We start from the raw sequence: 18537 nt of genomic DNA on the forward strand, positions 1-18537 counted from the left end.
GCTCAGTACTTAAGTACATATTGACGTTTGAAACGTCGCCAAATGTATCAACTGGGGCAATCAAATGATATAATAATCCCATAAAATCAGTATGTTGCGTCGCTATTCCAGCAATTTCGACCTGATCGGACAATGTATTCGGCGTCTGAGTATTGCCACATGGATGTTGAGCAGAGTGTAAAATGGGTTTCTATACTTGCTACCGATTAACAAGTTATACAGCAGTATAGCCAACACCCCAGTCGCACGGATTTGGTTTTTATGATACAGTATACATATGTAGTCAAGATTGACCCCGTACGCCTGCTAGATTTTTACATCAGAAGACGATATCAATCTCATTGATTGGTTGAATAAGGATCATTTGCTGATAAAATACAGTATATATTTCACTTTTGATGTCATGTGATTGCGGGTCAAGCTCACAGCACACAAACACTAAATATGCACAAACGGAAGGCTGGATATTTCGAGCAAACTATTGTAACAATACAAGTAAGTTTTTGAGATTGTCAAGGGCATGCTCGTTTAGTGTTGAATGTTTATGCTGCCAGCCCCATGCATAGAGTGGCCCGCAATTGAAAGTCAATAAATTTGAACAAAAGATGTTACAATGAAGTGTGAAAATTGCAATATATGAAAAAGGTTCACAGTGCAGAACCTACCAAGGTTCTGTTGTGAACGCGAACGTCAAATTTTCCGAGGTTCACACACAGAACACGAACGTGAACCTCGCGTTCACACCATCCCTAATTCTAAGTACAGTTTCAGTTATTTTGTCTGGAGAACACACATGTTGAAGTATGATGGCAAGTGTAGTAATGCCTTACATTTTCCGAAAATAAAGCTATACACTATATAGCATTGTTACGATCTGCCATATTTTTAATTAGAGTATACTAATTGCGCAAAGTGTTAAAGACGTATCCGACACAACTTCTCCGTATTGCTCCTCGACTGAACTAGTGGCCTTATAATATGGGAGGGGGGCGCCACGCCATGATATTCTCTAAAACGGGGTGTTCCAGTAAACAAAGGATTATATAGTATAGCATTTCCATATCAATACTATCGTTTACATCCCATGATGTGAACAAATGCTTATTCTGTCAAAAATCGACACCTTCTTTAATACGTCAATATGAATCAAGCTTTCTACATCTTCAGCATAGCTCCATTTGCAGGTTTCGACAGTCCATGCGAAAGAATTACGATCGTTTTCACAACTACTTACTTTCTTGGGTAGATTTAAAATCAGTCAATTCTACTTCTGCTTCAAGTAGTTTTAGGTTGCTTAAATAAGAAGTACTTCTACTTCTACTTGAGTAGCTAGCTTTCTTGATAGTTTTTACCACCTCTTAGGATTCCACAGCAGAAAGGATACTTGTAGTCACTAAAGTAGCCGGCCATATAGAATGGTCCAGTTTAAACATCCGGACTTGGTAAGCAGCGCCAATTACACGCAATCTTAAGATTTTTAGACTCACCGTTAGTTGTATATTCTCCGCAGACTGTGCTTGATATCGCCGAATATCCTGCTAGCGTTCGAGGAAAGGTAACGTTTGAAACGCCATCCGCCGCGCTCTTACAGAGACCGGAAGGGAGGATCTCACATTTCACGTTAACCGATTTACATTCGACTGCAATGAGTTTTCCAAAATGTGAGTATACCGATTATCAGGGACATTTTATGCAACACATCATGTGCTCACTTACAATACAACACTTACTCCACGCACTGGGTAAAATATTCAAAATCGTATTGATAGGTACGAAATCGAAGCCTTCACAGTGTTATGTTTAGAACATTTACGTATATCGTGATTTTAAGTCAGGATCGTGGTGAAATTTACGGTAGTACATTGGTACATTGCAAAGAACAACGGAAAACAATATCACGTGAATACATGAACATGTTATCCATAGTAATCGATATCAGTACCAGCCAAACTACACGCAAATATAAAAAGAATGTCTATGAGGTATAATTCATACTCACTAGCAGTGCAAATGCCACTTTCAGACTCTGTGTACCCAGCCATGCACTCGGAACCGGAAACATTTCGACATAACTGAGCACCGGAAGACGTAATCGTATCTTGTTCGCATTCATCTGCATCAGCATCTACCAGGGCATACCATGGTTAGGTGTGGTTTCGAATAGAACAGTGGTTCCAAAACTGGCGTCTCAAATTGGGATCGCGAACCACTCTTCAAAAGATTCAAAGGGCCAAATAAAACAGCAAATTTTTGGAATATGATAGTTTCAGTCAAATTACTTTTAAAATACTCGATGGTCGCCAGATTTTTATACAACATAAAGTAAAGTAGGCCTATTGTGGTGCAGAATTGTCCAATATTAGTCACTAGTCGCGCTACGCGTGCTTCAGGTGCTTCAGTGTCACTGTATGTATAAAGGTCACTGACAAAATTATGCCTGAACGATTCGTCCGCCACAGATTATCGCACCATTCGCGCCAACACCACCTATTGCTGGGGTTGAATGTTGATTCGAATCGAATATGATACACGTTATTAGAGTTGCTTTCACGTAACAAAACGTATTGGAGCTGGTTCCCAACATCGGCTACACCTGTCGCATTGACACCATCAAATCAAACATGTTGTTCTGTGTTGATCTGAAAAGGGACAGTGAGTCCTTTGAAAATTGTCAACGGACCGTTTCGTCAGTTATATTGTCAAGTTGAAGAAGCACTGATACAGAGCGAAATGCCGGTGTGGAGTCCTAGTCATGCAATTACGTTGGAGTGAGAATTCGCGGTAGTTCCATATTTTTACAGCGTTTGTGAAAAATAAGTCGAAATTCGGGCATTCGGCTGTGCGAATCGATCGCGTATCTAACATGATCGTTGATTTACCAGAGGGGAAAGAGGGCAAAACATTTTATTACGCACTCATGTATATCAATAAAACATATATCACGGCTACATACATTTACTGTATTAACCCCACCCCCACACTGTCGTATAGAACTGCTATGATGTGGAGGGATGTTGTGAAACGCTACGAAAAGCGCGCTGAAGTAAAAAAAAGGAAAACACCATATCGCACAATCACATTCCCACGGAGCCATGGCGCAGAGGTGGCTGGAATCGGAGAACATGGCGCTCGACAATGGAGACTGATCTAGCGCAACGCGGGCTGTCGCTTGAAGACGCCCACGACCGTCTACGCTGGAGACGCTCAACACGAGCCTAAAACTGATTATCTCGATGTTCTTTTGTATCCTGTTTTCTTTTGCCCTTTTTTATTTTATCTAATAGAAAAAGTCGATATATGTATATATCGCGCTCGGTTATTAATTAATTTTTCTTACTTTCCATTTATAGCACCACTTATGATGGAAACTCTTACAAAATTTAAAAAAAAAGATCTATAATCAAATCATGCTCAGCACGAAATTTTTTTTAGTTCAATAGTTCTCGCTATAAAATATTCCAGTTTTAGTTGATTGAAGCATAATTTTGGGCTCTAGATAGCGCACAGACTTGATTCCACAATTATTTGATTTCTCGTGATTTGGTGCGTCGTACCCTTAAGCCAGGGGTGAGCAATTATTTTTCTTCGCGGGCCAAGTGAGAAAAACAAATACGTTAGCATGCCGAGTTAAAAAATTTAGTTATAATCTCCAGAGTATTTCACTTTTATTTTTAAACTACATTGTTCATAAATGCTGCTCAGTGAATGTGTTGATATCAGGTAATGAGCAGGTGGCGCTTTATTTAAAAAACTATCCATTTGCTGTCATGAATCGAAACAATATTAACATGATACATTTTAGCTCTCTTTAAACCCTCATCCACGTTATTCTATTAAGACTCAAAAACAGTGGTTCGCAAACTTTTTTAGGCACGCCTCCCTTTTATGATAGTGAACAATGTCGCGCCCCTTTATCATGATATCACAAAACATTAAAACCTGCAACCAGAATGCTAGCAATCCCAACGGATAGTTTGATGGCATGGACGATTATCGCAGAGCACACAGAGCAAAAATTATGAGCCGGAAATTATTTTCAATAAACCCGGCTTCGCACCACTCTTCTGATGCTTTCACGTCTCCCAGTTCGAGAACCACTGCACTGAAATGTATATGCAGTACAAAGCTTATTTTCATGGTCGCTTTCTTCCGAGCAGTGTTCAGCAGCTTGTTCTGAACTCCGCCCTCCTTTGACCGAGTGTTTCGTGTTTTTGTCATAAGACCGACTTTAAATAAAATCCTTATTCTCGTCGACATGCTCGGCAAAAACTGAAAGGACCGGTTTAGCCCTGACTCCACTATGCAAATATTTAGTGCTCTAAATTCTAATCCTAAATCTTATTTGAACTTCAGTTTTCGGCATTCCTTTTTAGGCATGCCCGATAATCTTTTTGAGGAGATAGATATGATGAGTTATATAGTAATCGCGAGCACTGATTGACTTGTTTTACGAATTGAGATTTGGAAACATGCCTTATAATGCGTAATGTGACAATGGCATGCAACAAGGAAGGTTTGAACTAAACTATATGGAAAGAGTGATTTCAATTGCTACTCATACTTTGCCACATTGCCTTTATTTTGAATCTGGATCACGCATGCCAGGTACGTAAGCCACGTAATATTGGCATATTAATGAACAGGCTTCAAAATATACGAATTTCCTTTTAATTTGATACCGTCCATGGTTTTAGTCATTCAAGAACCAAGTTTGAATTCCAAGCAACCTTTCGCGGGCCGCACAAAATAGCTTCGCGGGCCGCACTTTGCCCAGTCCTGCCCTAAGCGGTAGACAGATCACTGGTTAAAAAGTAATGATAACGATTATATCCTTCTACTTCATTGTTGAGATTATTATTATTATTGGTCAAAACGATGAAAAGATAGTGACGCTTTTCACATTAAAGCCTTTTGCGTCACACCATGGCATCCATATGAGAAATGCACAAACTTATCATGTAAGAAATATTAGAATGATGGAAAAATAAATCGTCGACAAAGGCATACACAAGCATATTGTTGAGATGCACTGGTCCTTATAAGAATCTGGCTTCATTGCCACCACTACGGTAAATATTTTTCTTGGTACTACTGATAATATTTGGAATACACCGAAATGGCGCGACTATTCATCAAATAACAGGTAAATAATTGTGATGTAATGAGAAAAAGGCATTGCCAATATGTCTGTTTAGCACTTCGGAACAAAAATACCAGTAAAAAATAGCTCGGCCGCGCCCGAAGATGATGCGTGGCCCTCGAGTCTCCATATATTTACGAACAAATATTTTAGCCCATGTCCATTACCAAGACATAGCAACGTTTCAAATAAACTGATGTTCACGTGCAGTCTTTATTAAAGTTTTTTACGTCCCACATGCAGTCAGAAGTAAAATAATTTTTTGATAACTTGATCGACCGCAGATGTCTCTTTGACTTCAACAGTTATGGAAGTGTATTACCTCGATATATACCATGAAATAGTGCTTTACAATAAATAGATATATATTCATTCTATGAGGATGAATACGCGATTTATGAATTGCATCATGAATCTGGCCCGCCACGCATTTCATTTTTCATATCAGGCACACCGACTGTAGAATATAGAATATAATCCACTCCTGTTTTAAAAGTTCGAATCATTTAACCTTCGGAAGAACACAATTATTTGGTGCAATATGCAGACTACTTTACATTTTTAAATGTTCAAGACACAACAGAACTATGCGACATGAGATAATTTCCAGGTTGTGCACCCTGCCGAATAACAAGATTCGGTGAACGTCATTTTCAGTGCAGTCAGTACAGCAATAAAGTTGCATGGTTTCAGGTAGGCAACGTTTCAGTGTTTCCATGGACCAGTGTCCCTACAGCCGATTTTATAAATCTGCTATAGGATAAATGAGTCTACTGGCAACACATCTCAAGGTATTTTGCATCAATAAACTATTTCAAAAAATTACTATTAAAATGCAAGGGTTAAATCACCTCTAGATAATTGTCAGGGTTGTAACCAAGTCACAAGGCTCCGAGTCACAAGTCAATTTCACTTTTATAATTTTGACTCGAGTCAAGTCGAGTCATTTTCAACTCACCACCGAGTCAAGTCTTAGTCTAAGTCATCGATCAGAGGGTCGAGTCCATGTCATGGTATTATGACTTGAGTCGAGTCCACGCCAGTACGTTGACTGCTCAGTTCCCAGCTAAAATCTTGTTAAACTTGCTTTTTATAGCTCTGTTTGGTGATTTTGAATGGTTCGCATTCATAATATAGTAATTTTCCTCACTTTAAGCAGGTTCTGATCGAATTCTCACGTGCTAGTACCAATAAACGTGCTAGTACCAATACACAGATTGACTCGAGTCGAGTCGCGTCATTTTCGTACTTTGAGAAAATGACTCGAGTCAAGTCGAGTCATCAGAAAATTGTGACTCGAGTCTGACTCGAGTCATTACATCCCTGAAAATTGTCCTCAGATATAAGGCTCGTTGTGCCTTGTATGGAAACAGCTGCACCGCGCCCACGTAGATTGCTCGAATAAAATAATATCGTGCGCATATATTCGTAGTCTTAATTACTCAATTTAAACACTGGACACTGACTCATTACTCGTGAATTCTGTGTTTGGTTATCGGCGTGACCTGAACATTACTGATATTCAAAGGTGTTAGAAAATAAATTTTATATTGAAGGTCTTTCTTTCATTCTCTGATATGTTCACCCGTCCAACTCACAGCGTGGTAATAAAATCTTGAGAAAACCTGAATTGGCTCTACCTGTTTCACAAATGCATAATTCGGCAGCATCGGAGCATGAGACATTGATCCATAGCCCAGAGGATCCAGAAGTAATCATGGCGCAATGTGCTGCCACGTCTGTGTTGTCCGTTTCATCAACATTCCAATTCCTGGAATGCCAATCAGCATCATTCAATGACGCATCAATTGTTATTATTGTGGCTTCGACGGCCTTAATAAAGTCAGTGAATCAGTTTGCTTTTGATACCAATCATTGCAACTTCATGGAGTAGTCGTTCAATTATACCGACTGTTTTAAAAAAATGATGTATGAAAATAATCATGAAACGTTGTAGCCTAATCCCTCTACACGGAAATTAAATTTTTGTTGTGATCAAATCTGTGGTTCACGAATACTATTTGAATGAAAATTAAAATTATAGCGACTTTTATTGTTCCGCTTTGTAAATCCGCATTCAGAAGCAGCAGGTGACATCGAACATATTCGCATCTAACGCAACAGCAAGCGAAGTTCGAACATGCGAAGATTGTTCATATAAGCGAGACAGAAGATTGACCTAGCAATAAAAATGGGACACCTGAGCATGGTGGAAATGAGCACACAAACAAATTTGTAAGCGGGATCCTTGTTATAACTAATGAATTTCATCTATTTTCGTTAAACTGAAATGGTGTTCTCTACTGATAGGACTTACATAAATAAACGTAATATTATGCAACTTTCACAACTATTTTGAGTCTTACTTACATTCCACTAGAGAGAAAGAGAGAGAGAGAGGGTGTGAGAGAGAGGGAAAGAGTCAGAGAGTAAGAGAGAAAGAGAAAGAGAGAGAGAAAGAGAAAGAGAGAGAGAAAGAGAAAGGGAGAGAGAGAGAGACAGGAAGGGGAAATGAAATAGAGGAAGATGTACTGAGAGTGAGCTGTGAGAACTTGGGGCTATCGCTAGCTTCCACAACTGCGCAGACGACTGCACGAAGCTGAGTAATTGATTCAGCACTAACGTTTCTTAGCCATCTTACATATACAGCTAGAAGAGCTTCTTGGAGGTACAGAACTTCAATATACAATTGAATAGTATATTCATTTTGAAATGAACCCGAATATTTTCGGCTGACACTCGTCAGGGGTAATCTTCGGCAACTAGTAGAGAATTGAAAAGAACATTATATATCAACAATCGTATCCTAGAATATGACGTCACCAGCATGAAAGAGAGAGCATTTAATGTACTATTTTTAGGTAGCTCACGAACTCCTTTTGTTGGCAGAGTTTTGGTTGGTGTATTTTGATAAAAGTTGAGTCCAAGGCACACAAATGGAATTGTGAGCGGCCCCGCCCAACGATTCGAAATCGGTCGTCTCGATAATTTTTCGCACAAATCGGATTATCAAACAGATGTTTGCCGATGGCAGAATTAATGGCCTTTGATCGGTCAGCATCAATCTTAAGCGGATGAGTTAAAGGTGAGCTTTTCACTGAGCGTGATGCACATGTTCTGATAAATCTGGGGACATGCTGGTTTTTGCGTTCCAGCGGACGTTTTGAAGTTCTTCCCACGTAGCCACAATCACAGTGGCACTTATATTCGTACACTACATTACTTTGTTGAAGGGCAGGGAGAACGTCTTTGCGCGTTGAAGGGAGCAGTTGTATTGTTGTAAAAATCACATTGGTTTTGACTGTGTCGTAACACTTACTGACCGCAGAAATCAATTGTTTTTCAAAGCGGGTGGAAATGGGGCCAATCCAATGTAGATAGATATAAACATCTTTTATTGTTCGTTCGGTGGGCTCTGTTTGTTTTTCCGCGTTGAATTGCGTTAATTTCCTCTCTATGCCACGGTGGATGACGTGTTCAAGGTAACCGTTATCAAGTAGGATTTTTCGGATGTTGTCAAGTTCTAAACTCAGTTTGTTACCCGTCCATATCATCAACTTTCTATTCACGAGGGTGCCTAACTGCCTATGAGGTTAATTTTTCTGCGTCGAGGACTAAATGAATTCCAGCGAAGGTATTGGCCTGTGAATGTCGGTTTCCTGATAACAGACTTTTCAAATTTGCAGGTATCGCGCTTTTCGACTAAAACGTCGAGAAATGATAATGAGTTATTGCGTTCTTTTCCAATTGTGAATTGCAAGGCCGGGTGGAGCGAGTTTAAGCGGTCAACAAAAGGAGTTCGTGTACCACCTAAAAATAGTACATTGAATGCTCTCTCTTTCATGCGGGTGACGTCATATTTTGTGATACGATTGTTGATATACAATGTTCTTTCCAATTCTCTACTAGTTGCTGACGATTACCCCTGACGAGTGTCAGCCGAAAATATTTGGGTTCATTTCAATATGAATATACTATTCAATTATATACAGCTAGCTGCTGTGACATCTGAGCAATAGTACAGAAAATGCAGCCGCAACGAGTCATTTACAATATCCTTCAGAATCGTAAAAAAGTAACGACAAATGTAGTAATAAAAAGTAAAAATCATTCGATTCCAATGTTTATGAATGCCTTGATTATTCGAGAAACATTAGTTGGCTTCGGCAACACGCCATAAAAGCAGCACTGCCTATTAATATATAAGTTGAATAGTATAGTGATATTGATTTGAAACCGAATATTTTCAGCTAACACTCGTCAGTGGTAATCGTCTGCCAGCAACTAGTCGAGTATTCAAAAGCACATGGTATATCAACAATCGTGTCGCAAAATATGACGTCAACAGTATGAATTATCGAATACGAGAGCGTTCAATGTACTATTTTAGATGGTACACGAACTCTTTTTGTTGACACAGCATTGGCTGGTGTATTATACCATGCTATTTTTTATTTCAAGGTGAATATACTATTCAATTGTATATAAAAGTTCTGTACCTCCGAGAAACGGTGCTTTTATATAAGTGCATTCAGAAAACATAATGACTTTCTAACGTGTAATCAACTGGAGATCCATCGACCCATTCCATTTTGCCTCCCGTTCGGCGATTATTCAGACCAATCCATGAGTTGTGGTCGCCCTTCTCGGAGCTCAAATACTCCTGAAAATAATGCTACTGTGAGATAAGAATAGGGTAATCATGTTTCCAATAATCGGTTTATAAGTTTACAGATAAACCTCACTGATTCCACAATGTACTAACCATGCGGTATTAATTCACATTATGTCATTATATTTCTGATACAAGCGACAAGAGAAGGGAAGATGGTAATTCAATTGGGAACGCAAACCTCGATATACATGACTTATTCAATATATTGATTACAATTAATTTTAGCAGGTATTACGTTTTCTGAAGCGTCGTCCACAGTAACAAGATGTGATTCCATATTTTCGCAAGTTTCTTGGCCATGCTGCCAGGTCGAACCCGTCGACACAATGTAATAACATTTTGATTTGAACTGCTTCCAGTCTAGTGGACATGAACCTAAATTAAAAAATGTGATTTATCGTTCTCAAATTTACATAGCGAGATACAGTCAGTGATTAATTAAAATTAGAGTGATGGCGAATAATACGGTCAAACCATGCAAGGTCTACGCAGATGATCGCATATTACGCATTTACTGGCCAAAATTTAATGATTTAGGGTTGATATGCGATCATTTTTGTTTGTGGTAAAATAATTACGAAATGCTGACCAGATTTAGTTTTCTTTGAGATCTTACTTGACGGATCAGGCAGGTATGGAAGAATAAATCGGGATATGTTCATCAATACTAAAGACGGGAACGGACTATCTGTACCAAAACACCATATAATCCCCTTCCGGCTGACATGTTCTTTGCTTACTGCGTCAACTCGGGTATTTTGTGATACCAGGGGTTGACATTAGCCTACATGCGATGCAAACTTGTACCAACTACCAATCGGCGAAATATCTAACGGATTTTGAGCAGTTCTAGTTCTAGCTTCAGTTGCGGAGTTTGAAAAGTGACTATTTCTCGGTGCACTGCAAGTTGCGCATTCAGAAAATCCAATGTCCGGTAGAAATCTGATGCGATGTCTTGTTTGCAGGGTTATTGTTTTTGTTGCTGGGTAACAAATTATTCGGATATCAAATACGATGTGAAGCATGCCCAATAAACATGTATTGAAAGGAAAACACCGCAGATTTTAAAGCGCTTTGATATTCTAGTGATATCGCTACCTGCAAAAATTGTGTAATAATAACTTACCTAAGGACGGTGTGAATATCAGAGATAATAATAGTGTCATCCCATAGAGGGCACGAAGAGAGCATCCATTTTGTCTCACCTCCATTTCAGTCATCACCGAGAAAAATATATCCAGTAACCTATATTGGTATTAAGGAACTTAGTGACTGTGAAATTTCATAAATTAGTGTTACAAAATTGTGAAACTCCACTTCGGTATGATATGAATGGAACTTGTGAGAATTAAGAATGCAACAAAAATCATATACAGCTGATGATCAAAGCGTTCATATCATCTCTCAAGGTGCGATGTAGTTTCTTCGTGAAGACTCATCCCCTGTTCTTTTGCATCCTGGAAATCGAGTCGAGTCGAGTGAATAAAACTGGCTACTAGATACAGATCAGCTCATTCATTTATGAGCCAAAGGGATTATATGGGCATCCCATTGCTAAACTGGTTGCAGTAGCAGTATCTCTATTCAGATATCTCTGAATCAGACATAGCTATGCACTATATAATAATAAAAGTTGGATAAGCATACCAAAATCTAACAAATGAATTGCAGTATTTACCATATTCCGCGAGTTCGCTCCATATTAATTCCATTTTTCACATGTTCACAATTGCCGATATAAATCAATATAATGAGGTGAGCTATTGGGCATCCAAAGAATGCCTTAGCTATTAGGATGTATCACTGATGCTGACCAAAGTCCCACGACAGAAGACTACAGAAAACAGAGCCAAAATACTTTCCGATGGCAAGACTACCTGTAAGATCCGCCCTTCATCAAATCATGGCTCGTGAAATAACTATCGATGCTTAATTTCTGAATAAATATCAATAACCTCGCCCATTTATGAGATTAATCGTCGAAATAATTATATCGTTTGCCATCGTTTATTCAGATGTTCCGCTCGAAAGATAAACGAAAATTCGCACGCAAATCCACGCACGCAAATTAAAGGGTTTCTATCATCGTAAATGACCACATAAAGTAGGAATAAAATGCTTGTATAGGCCTAATTCATACGCCTGACGTCTGAGTCGTTATTTGAGATCAAGCTTGATGGTCAACTAGGAATAGATTAGCATAATATTCGAATGGATTGCAATGCAAATAAATAAGTGTATAGGTTGCTGGAAGGGATATTTTGAATTCTTTTTCTAGGTCCACATTCATCGTATTATATAATTTCCTGTTCTTCATGAGTTAACGCTACACAGGAAGCATCTAAATATCTCGAAGAGGAAAAGCATGTAAATCAGTGGTTATTTCAACTGTAACTAACAGCCAATGTTCGTACTAAGCTGTGGGCACAGACAAATGTGTGCTACGCACAAAACACTTGTGGTTCGGCAAAAATTAGCATATCTTTCGCAGAACGCACTGATGACCATCAGACCAAATTGACGAACATTTCAGATGTACAAATGTACATCACTAATTTGTAATTAGTAATTCGCAATCAGACGAAGCGACACAATCTCTTTTTGTAGAAAATGTTTTAAAATGCGATACAAAACTCGAGCCCGTCGCAGTGAACGTTAGTTTTGAAAAACTCGGGAGAATCGGACGCCGAGACGAAGTGATGATCTTATTTGTTGGTCAGCACCACATATTACCGGAAAATGCGGGTAAGTCGGGCGTACATCTGTGGTAACACTGTTTCACGCACTCTTTCCTAGGGACCGCGCAGTGAGTTGGTGATGTTGCGCAGTACCCTGAAAATTATAGGGAAATTGGTTGTGACGTCATTTTAGTTTGTTAAGTCATAAATGTTTACGTACAGACACTTCCTGGTTGAAATGTGTTCACCGACTTCTGACTTCTATTGGTAGAGCTGGGATGGAAAAAATACCTGCATATTTTTGGTTTGAAATGATGTAATAGCGGCGATCTTGAATCTCATGAAACTTGCCTAACCACTCGCGCTGTTAATATCGAAATTGCGAATAGTTTGGACACTGATTCTTTCATTATGGCACAGCGTCGCTGTATTGCACGCCGTGGACAAATCAGTTTGATAGGGTCAGATAATGGGAACAACTTCACATCAGGTGAGAAAGAGTTGAGACAAAACATTTTAACTTGGAATTACACAAAAATACAAGATTTCTTGGTCCAAAAACAAATAACTTGGTTGTTTCAGACTCCTTGTGCGTCCAATCATGGTGGTGTATTTGAAAGACGAATTCGAACAGCGCGAAAGATTTTGGGTTCTTTATGTGATGAACAAATGTTGTCTGATGAATCTCTATTAACATTGATGTGCGAATGTGAATCAATTATGAATAATCGCCCCATTTCAACCGCGTCTAGTGATCCTCATGATTTGACCCCAATAACCCCTAACAGTATATTGTTGTTGAAAGATAAAGCCATGCTACCACCTGGTGTGTTCAATGTCTAATATGTTTACTCCCGAAAAAGATGGAGACAAGTCCAGTACTAGACTGATCTTTTTTGGACAAGGTGAAAAAAACAATACCTTTCACTACTTCAGATTCGCCAAAAATGGAATGAAAAGAACAGAAATATCACTATAGGTGAAGTTGTGCTTGTGTTGGATCAAAACCTACCTCGTAAAATGTGGTTGCTAGGTCGTGTGATTGAAACCCTACCTGACAAGTCTGGGTTGGTAAAAAGCGTGAGAATCTTTACCTAGACGAATATTTTGAAACGACCCATAAACAAATTGGTGCTTCTCTGTGAAGATCCTGATTGTTGAGAGCTGAAATTTGTTACAGTTTTTTGAGTAATGCAACCTTTCGTTTCTTTGTGTTTTTATTGTGAATTTGCAGTTGTGTAAAAATTGTCAAACTTGCATAAATTCAAATTTTCAATTTTCAATGGGCCAGGATGAAATCGCGATGTATCAGTTGCTAATATTTGGATCATCAATCTTATTCAATCGTATTTATATCGCAATTTTTATAGATCCCTAAATAATTATTATGAATAGTCTGATTTGAAATTTGTAACTGTCCTCAAGGAAACACCGCCAAGTAAATATATATAACGATTTATCCGGTACTTAACAATTTGTGTTAATTTGCCGTGTATTAATGCTCTTAGAAAACCGTTTTTCGTCTGTGTAAAATAAAATCCAACGAAGCAGGCAGAAACGCGTCATCTTGGGGTGTTGGATAGGACAGTTATATCTCTTTTGTGTATACGTGGAAGATTCCACCTCTCTTTCGCGGCTACATACAGGACCATCCGAAATAGCGTATCAAATGGGCTGGACTGGAAGTACGAGAAGTCTTATTGAAGGCACAAAGGGTGCGATTGATAAAAAGGTCAATAAACACTGTTATTACTATGAAAAAAATGTTTAATATGTTCATGTTGTTATTGATTAGTTCCAAATGAAGGGGAATTTAGTGCTGATTTAATTCAACTTCGGCAATGACATGAGCAATAGCCTACTTATCAGGACTATACCAGAAACACGAATTAGGCTACACCAGGGGTGTCAAACTCAAACTGTGTCGCCGGCCGGATTCAAGCTTTCAAATCGCCCGCGGGCCGGACTGATTATAAAATGTTACCTCGTGCCCTTGCTTTTCACTTCAATACCTTAAAAGCATATATAGCATATATATAGACGGCTGATAGGTTTTTAAAGTAGCGAGTCCTAACTCCTTTATTCACAACAGAAACAGAAACAACAGAATAATAGAGAATACGATGATTTTCCGGTTGGATACAGTAAAGAAAAAGAACCGCTAAAACAGTGGCGTTAACGACGATATAAGTTGGCATATTCTAAGCTCCCTTTGATTTATTCTTATTCTGGCGTTAGCTCTGCATATCCGTTGTGAGGAATACAAGATATTTAATTGGCAACGCGGTCGTTGGAATTTGGTAGCCGCCAGGCCTGTTTCTCTCATGTCTGGTGATCTATTCGGTCGAAAGTGACATAGCAGAGCGAACATAGATATTTCAGTTATTTGTTCCAAAAATACATTTTCCATGTAAACTGCGTATAGCGGTGTCGCATTGGCGTTGTCGCTTCTGTGAATACCTACTTTTTGGTCCATATTTGTATCAAACTCTGAACAGTGCCACCAATAAGGTATCGACACACCCAGCATGGATCTGTGCTCGAAGCTGAAAAATCGGTCATGAGGAAAACAGTTTGTGGATGTGCTGAGTAGAAACCCTGTTCGAATGTAAGGCATATGGTAGGACTTTACCCAAGAACCGTTCACAGGCTACCTTTGAATAGGTAAACGAAGTTTTACTGCTTTCCAGGGGGTTTGGTTCAAACGTTCACAATGAGCATTACCCGTTGGATGATAGTGAGTTGATTTGCTTGTCGCAACACCTTTACGCGTTAGAAAAACCGTTATGTCTTTTGATAGGAATGAAGTTCCCCGGTCACTCTGGATGTATTCTGGGAGTCCAACATGAGGAAACAAAGAATACAGGCAATTGATTGCAGTAGCAGAGTTCATGTCACGACGTGCATAAGTGAATGGAAAACCATCATGTTCATCGATTAAAACGATTATAAACCTCCTTGGTCTCGAAAGCACCAGCGTATGGGAGTATGATGCGGCGTATGCGCGTGCATACAATATACACGGAGCACCGGTTATTTATAGTAATGGGTATATTTGTTTGAAGACTACATTCATTGCAGTATAAGTTATCAACTCGATGACATGAGATTCTTATGGAGTTAGCAACACCATGACAAGTTTACGAATAGAGAATCTCAGAACAGTTTCTCCATTATCGGCTTATTTAGATTCCGGTTCAAGCATATTATGACTGTACGACGTATGTCCGCTATGTCTATGTCATCGATCGTCATTAGGCAATCTTCCTCCAGATTAGCCTCGAACACGCATGGTTTGCTTTTCTGCTCTTTAGAAATCTTTCCACATATTCAGATGCCGGTTTCGGCATATTACGACCGCTTCACTGTCGGTTGTGTCATGGATGGACATTGGGCATCTTCCTCCAGATTAGTCTGGAACACGCATGGCTGGCTTTTCTGCTCTTTAGAAATCTTTCCACATATTCAGATGCTGGTTTCATCATATTACGACCGCATCACTGTCGGTTGTGTCATGGATGGATATTGGGCATCTTCCTCCAGATTAGTCTGGAACACGAATAGTTGGCTTTTCTGCTCTTCAGAAATGTTTCCACATATTTAGATCCTGGTTTCCGCATATTATGACTGTATCTCTGTACGATATATCATCGATGGGCGTTGGCAATCTTCCGCCAAATCAGCCTGGAACTTGCATGGTTGGCTTTTCCACTCTTAGAAATAGTTTCCACTTAATTAGATCCTGGTTTCGGCATATTTTGACCGGATCAAAGTCCGCTAGGTCATCGATGGGTTATTTGCACTAAACTCACCATCATCTTTAAAGGCCGTAAAGTCTATACATTTTCCGCCTCTTCCACGTTTTAAAGTTGCCATCTGTTTGACCAATGATATATATACAATGATTGGAAACTGCCACGCCCCTTAACGCTATAAGATAGATTCCCGGCGAAATCAGTCCGTCGCGGGATATGCTTGAGTAGAGGTACGGAATTGCGTATGTCGACTGTGGGGGAGTGCTGCAATCGACCTTTCTGGGGTACTAATTCACTGCTTTTCCCCAATTGGTTTAGTTTTTGTTGGATTCTTGAGCATAGTGAGGCAGTGCTGCATACTAGGATCTAATATAACTTTTAACAATGCACATTTATCAAAGTACCGACAAGCTGTGAGGCATTTTAGCATCGGTTGCAACCATGCATGTACGACACAGCCAAAAAAATTAATAGATACTGTGGGTGAGCGTCAATATAGATGTGCAGAACCTAGAAGGATTGTTAAAAGAGGATTTTAAAATATTCTGGCAGCATTTATGTCACCTGATTTTTTAAAAGAGAAGGGTTGATTACGATAATTGTGTGAGCAACTAAGTTGTTTTATATAGTATATGTTGTAATATTGTAGGGCCGAGTTCACTGGCAACCATGGTATCAGTATAGCGATTGTACCTTCATAATATAAAATCGGAAATAACCGGAAACTAACATTGTACTGATTGGTAAAATGCTAACAGATATAACTTTTTACCGGGTCAGGCTGCTAAATCCACATTCCACATGAATGATGAGAATCGGCATTGTTCCAAACAATATTCCATCGGCAAAACAATGCACTAGAATGACATTGAGGATAATCACTCCATAGTTGGTATTGTGCACATCGACCTGGCGTGATATGTGACTACTCTCAATAGTTGAATCTTTCACACCGGGGTGTCCGAAAGCGTCTACCAATGCCCATTTATTCAAAATATACCTGGTAAACGTTTTGGCACTTATTTGATATGAACTACCCGTTGTGAAGTGTTCCACATGAATTGCCTGTAAACCTTGAAAATTAACATGGAGTACTCGTTAAGATTGATAGCTGGACGGATTGTACAAAATAAATGATTTATGCATTTGCGAGCAACATTCTATGGTGTCTTATTCATTGAAAGGTTAGGAAATGATTTTGTAACCTTCGTCATTGTATAGTGTGTACGTCTATGGTTTTTTATGTATAACTTTCATAACTTTTCGCCATTTGCATCACGCTTTATGACCTGAGCATGAGCATCAACTTGCATTGTATGTGCTGCTGCCTCAAATACTCAGGTTATTTTTCCAGCAATGTAACTCCACAATCATCCAATGCAAAATCTCTCTCTTGAATATGCATATTGCTCATATATATTGCATATGTGGCTGTACGGAAAATACTTGACGGATTGAATAAATAACTTGATTTCAATTGTAGTTGACTGGCAAAACTGTGACATAAGAAATTCCCATTCTGTAAATGTCTAATGCATAAATTTTTTACAGGATCGTTAACATTTTTTATAAATTATAGTCCATTCAAACTTTCAAGAAAAGATTGTTCGTGTATTGAAACAGCCGCAAAGCAACCCACAGCCGCGAGGAAATTGAAAAAGATTCAGGGATCTTAATAAAAGTGCAAATCATTATATTATGGGATTTCGGCACGCCAGGCCGTCCATGAGAAGCAACCATGTCATGTTCCACTTTGCTTCAGACATTGAGATATTTCCAAAGATTGTAGTCAAAATGAATAATACTTTGACGAATGGTGCCGGATTGGATTGATACTCATTGGATCGATTGATGCAGAGAAAAATAATCTTGCTGAAAGACTATGAACTGACTGAACGGCTTGAAACATACTAGTGTTCAAATGCCATGGTACTTGATGATTGAATGCCCTCCGATGTTCAACGTCATGTGAGATCGCTGCTCTACCATCCAACTGCTGTCCTGTTATTGTCATTAAGAGAGGATAAAAATGCTCGAATAAATAACATTTGAGAATATATATTTTTGTTACGTGACAAGAAACATTGACGTTATCAACTACTAGGCACAGTTATTCGATTGTTCATAATAGCACAGCACAGTTTCATAAATTACAACAAAAATAGATGCAGACAGTACATTTATCGAGTGGCTTAAACATAGGTACATCTGATATTGTAATTTGCATAAACATGAAAATCCTCTTTTGCTACATATTCACTTGACTTAAATGCTTTCCGTTGACTAGGA

General features: G+C 38.9%; 1 protein-coding gene across 2 annotated transcripts in view; it reads right to left on the reverse strand.

The window, feature by feature from the left end:
* LOC145437846 (adhesion G-protein coupled receptor G7-like) overlaps positions 1-16380 on the reverse strand; it is a 58978-nt gene extending 42598 nt beyond the window's left edge. For both annotated transcript variants that reach the window (XM_080315187.1, XM_080315186.1), the window contains exons 1-6: positions 10942-16380; positions 10051-10190; positions 9697-9803; positions 6781-6911; positions 2000-2125; positions 1488-1640 (exon numbers count right to left, since the gene is read on the reverse strand). In XM_080315187.1, the coding sequence (XP_080171313.1) occupies positions 1488-1640; positions 2000-2125; positions 6781-6911; positions 9697-9803; positions 10051-10190; positions 10942-11035 (751 nt within the window). In that variant the 5' untranslated portion in view covers positions 11036-16380. The remainder of the gene's footprint in view (positions 1-1487; positions 1641-1999; positions 2126-6780; positions 6912-9696; positions 9804-10050; positions 10191-10941) is intronic.
* Between the last annotated feature and the right edge of the window lie 2157 nt (positions 16381-18537).

Source organism: Botryllus schlosseri, chromosome 4, assembly GCF_051294905.1.
Source record: "Botryllus schlosseri isolate E-star chromosome 4, Bs_hap1, whole genome shotgun sequence".
NCBI classification, from domain to species: domain Eukaryota; kingdom Metazoa; phylum Chordata; class Ascidiacea; order Stolidobranchia; family Styelidae; genus Botryllus; species Botryllus schlosseri.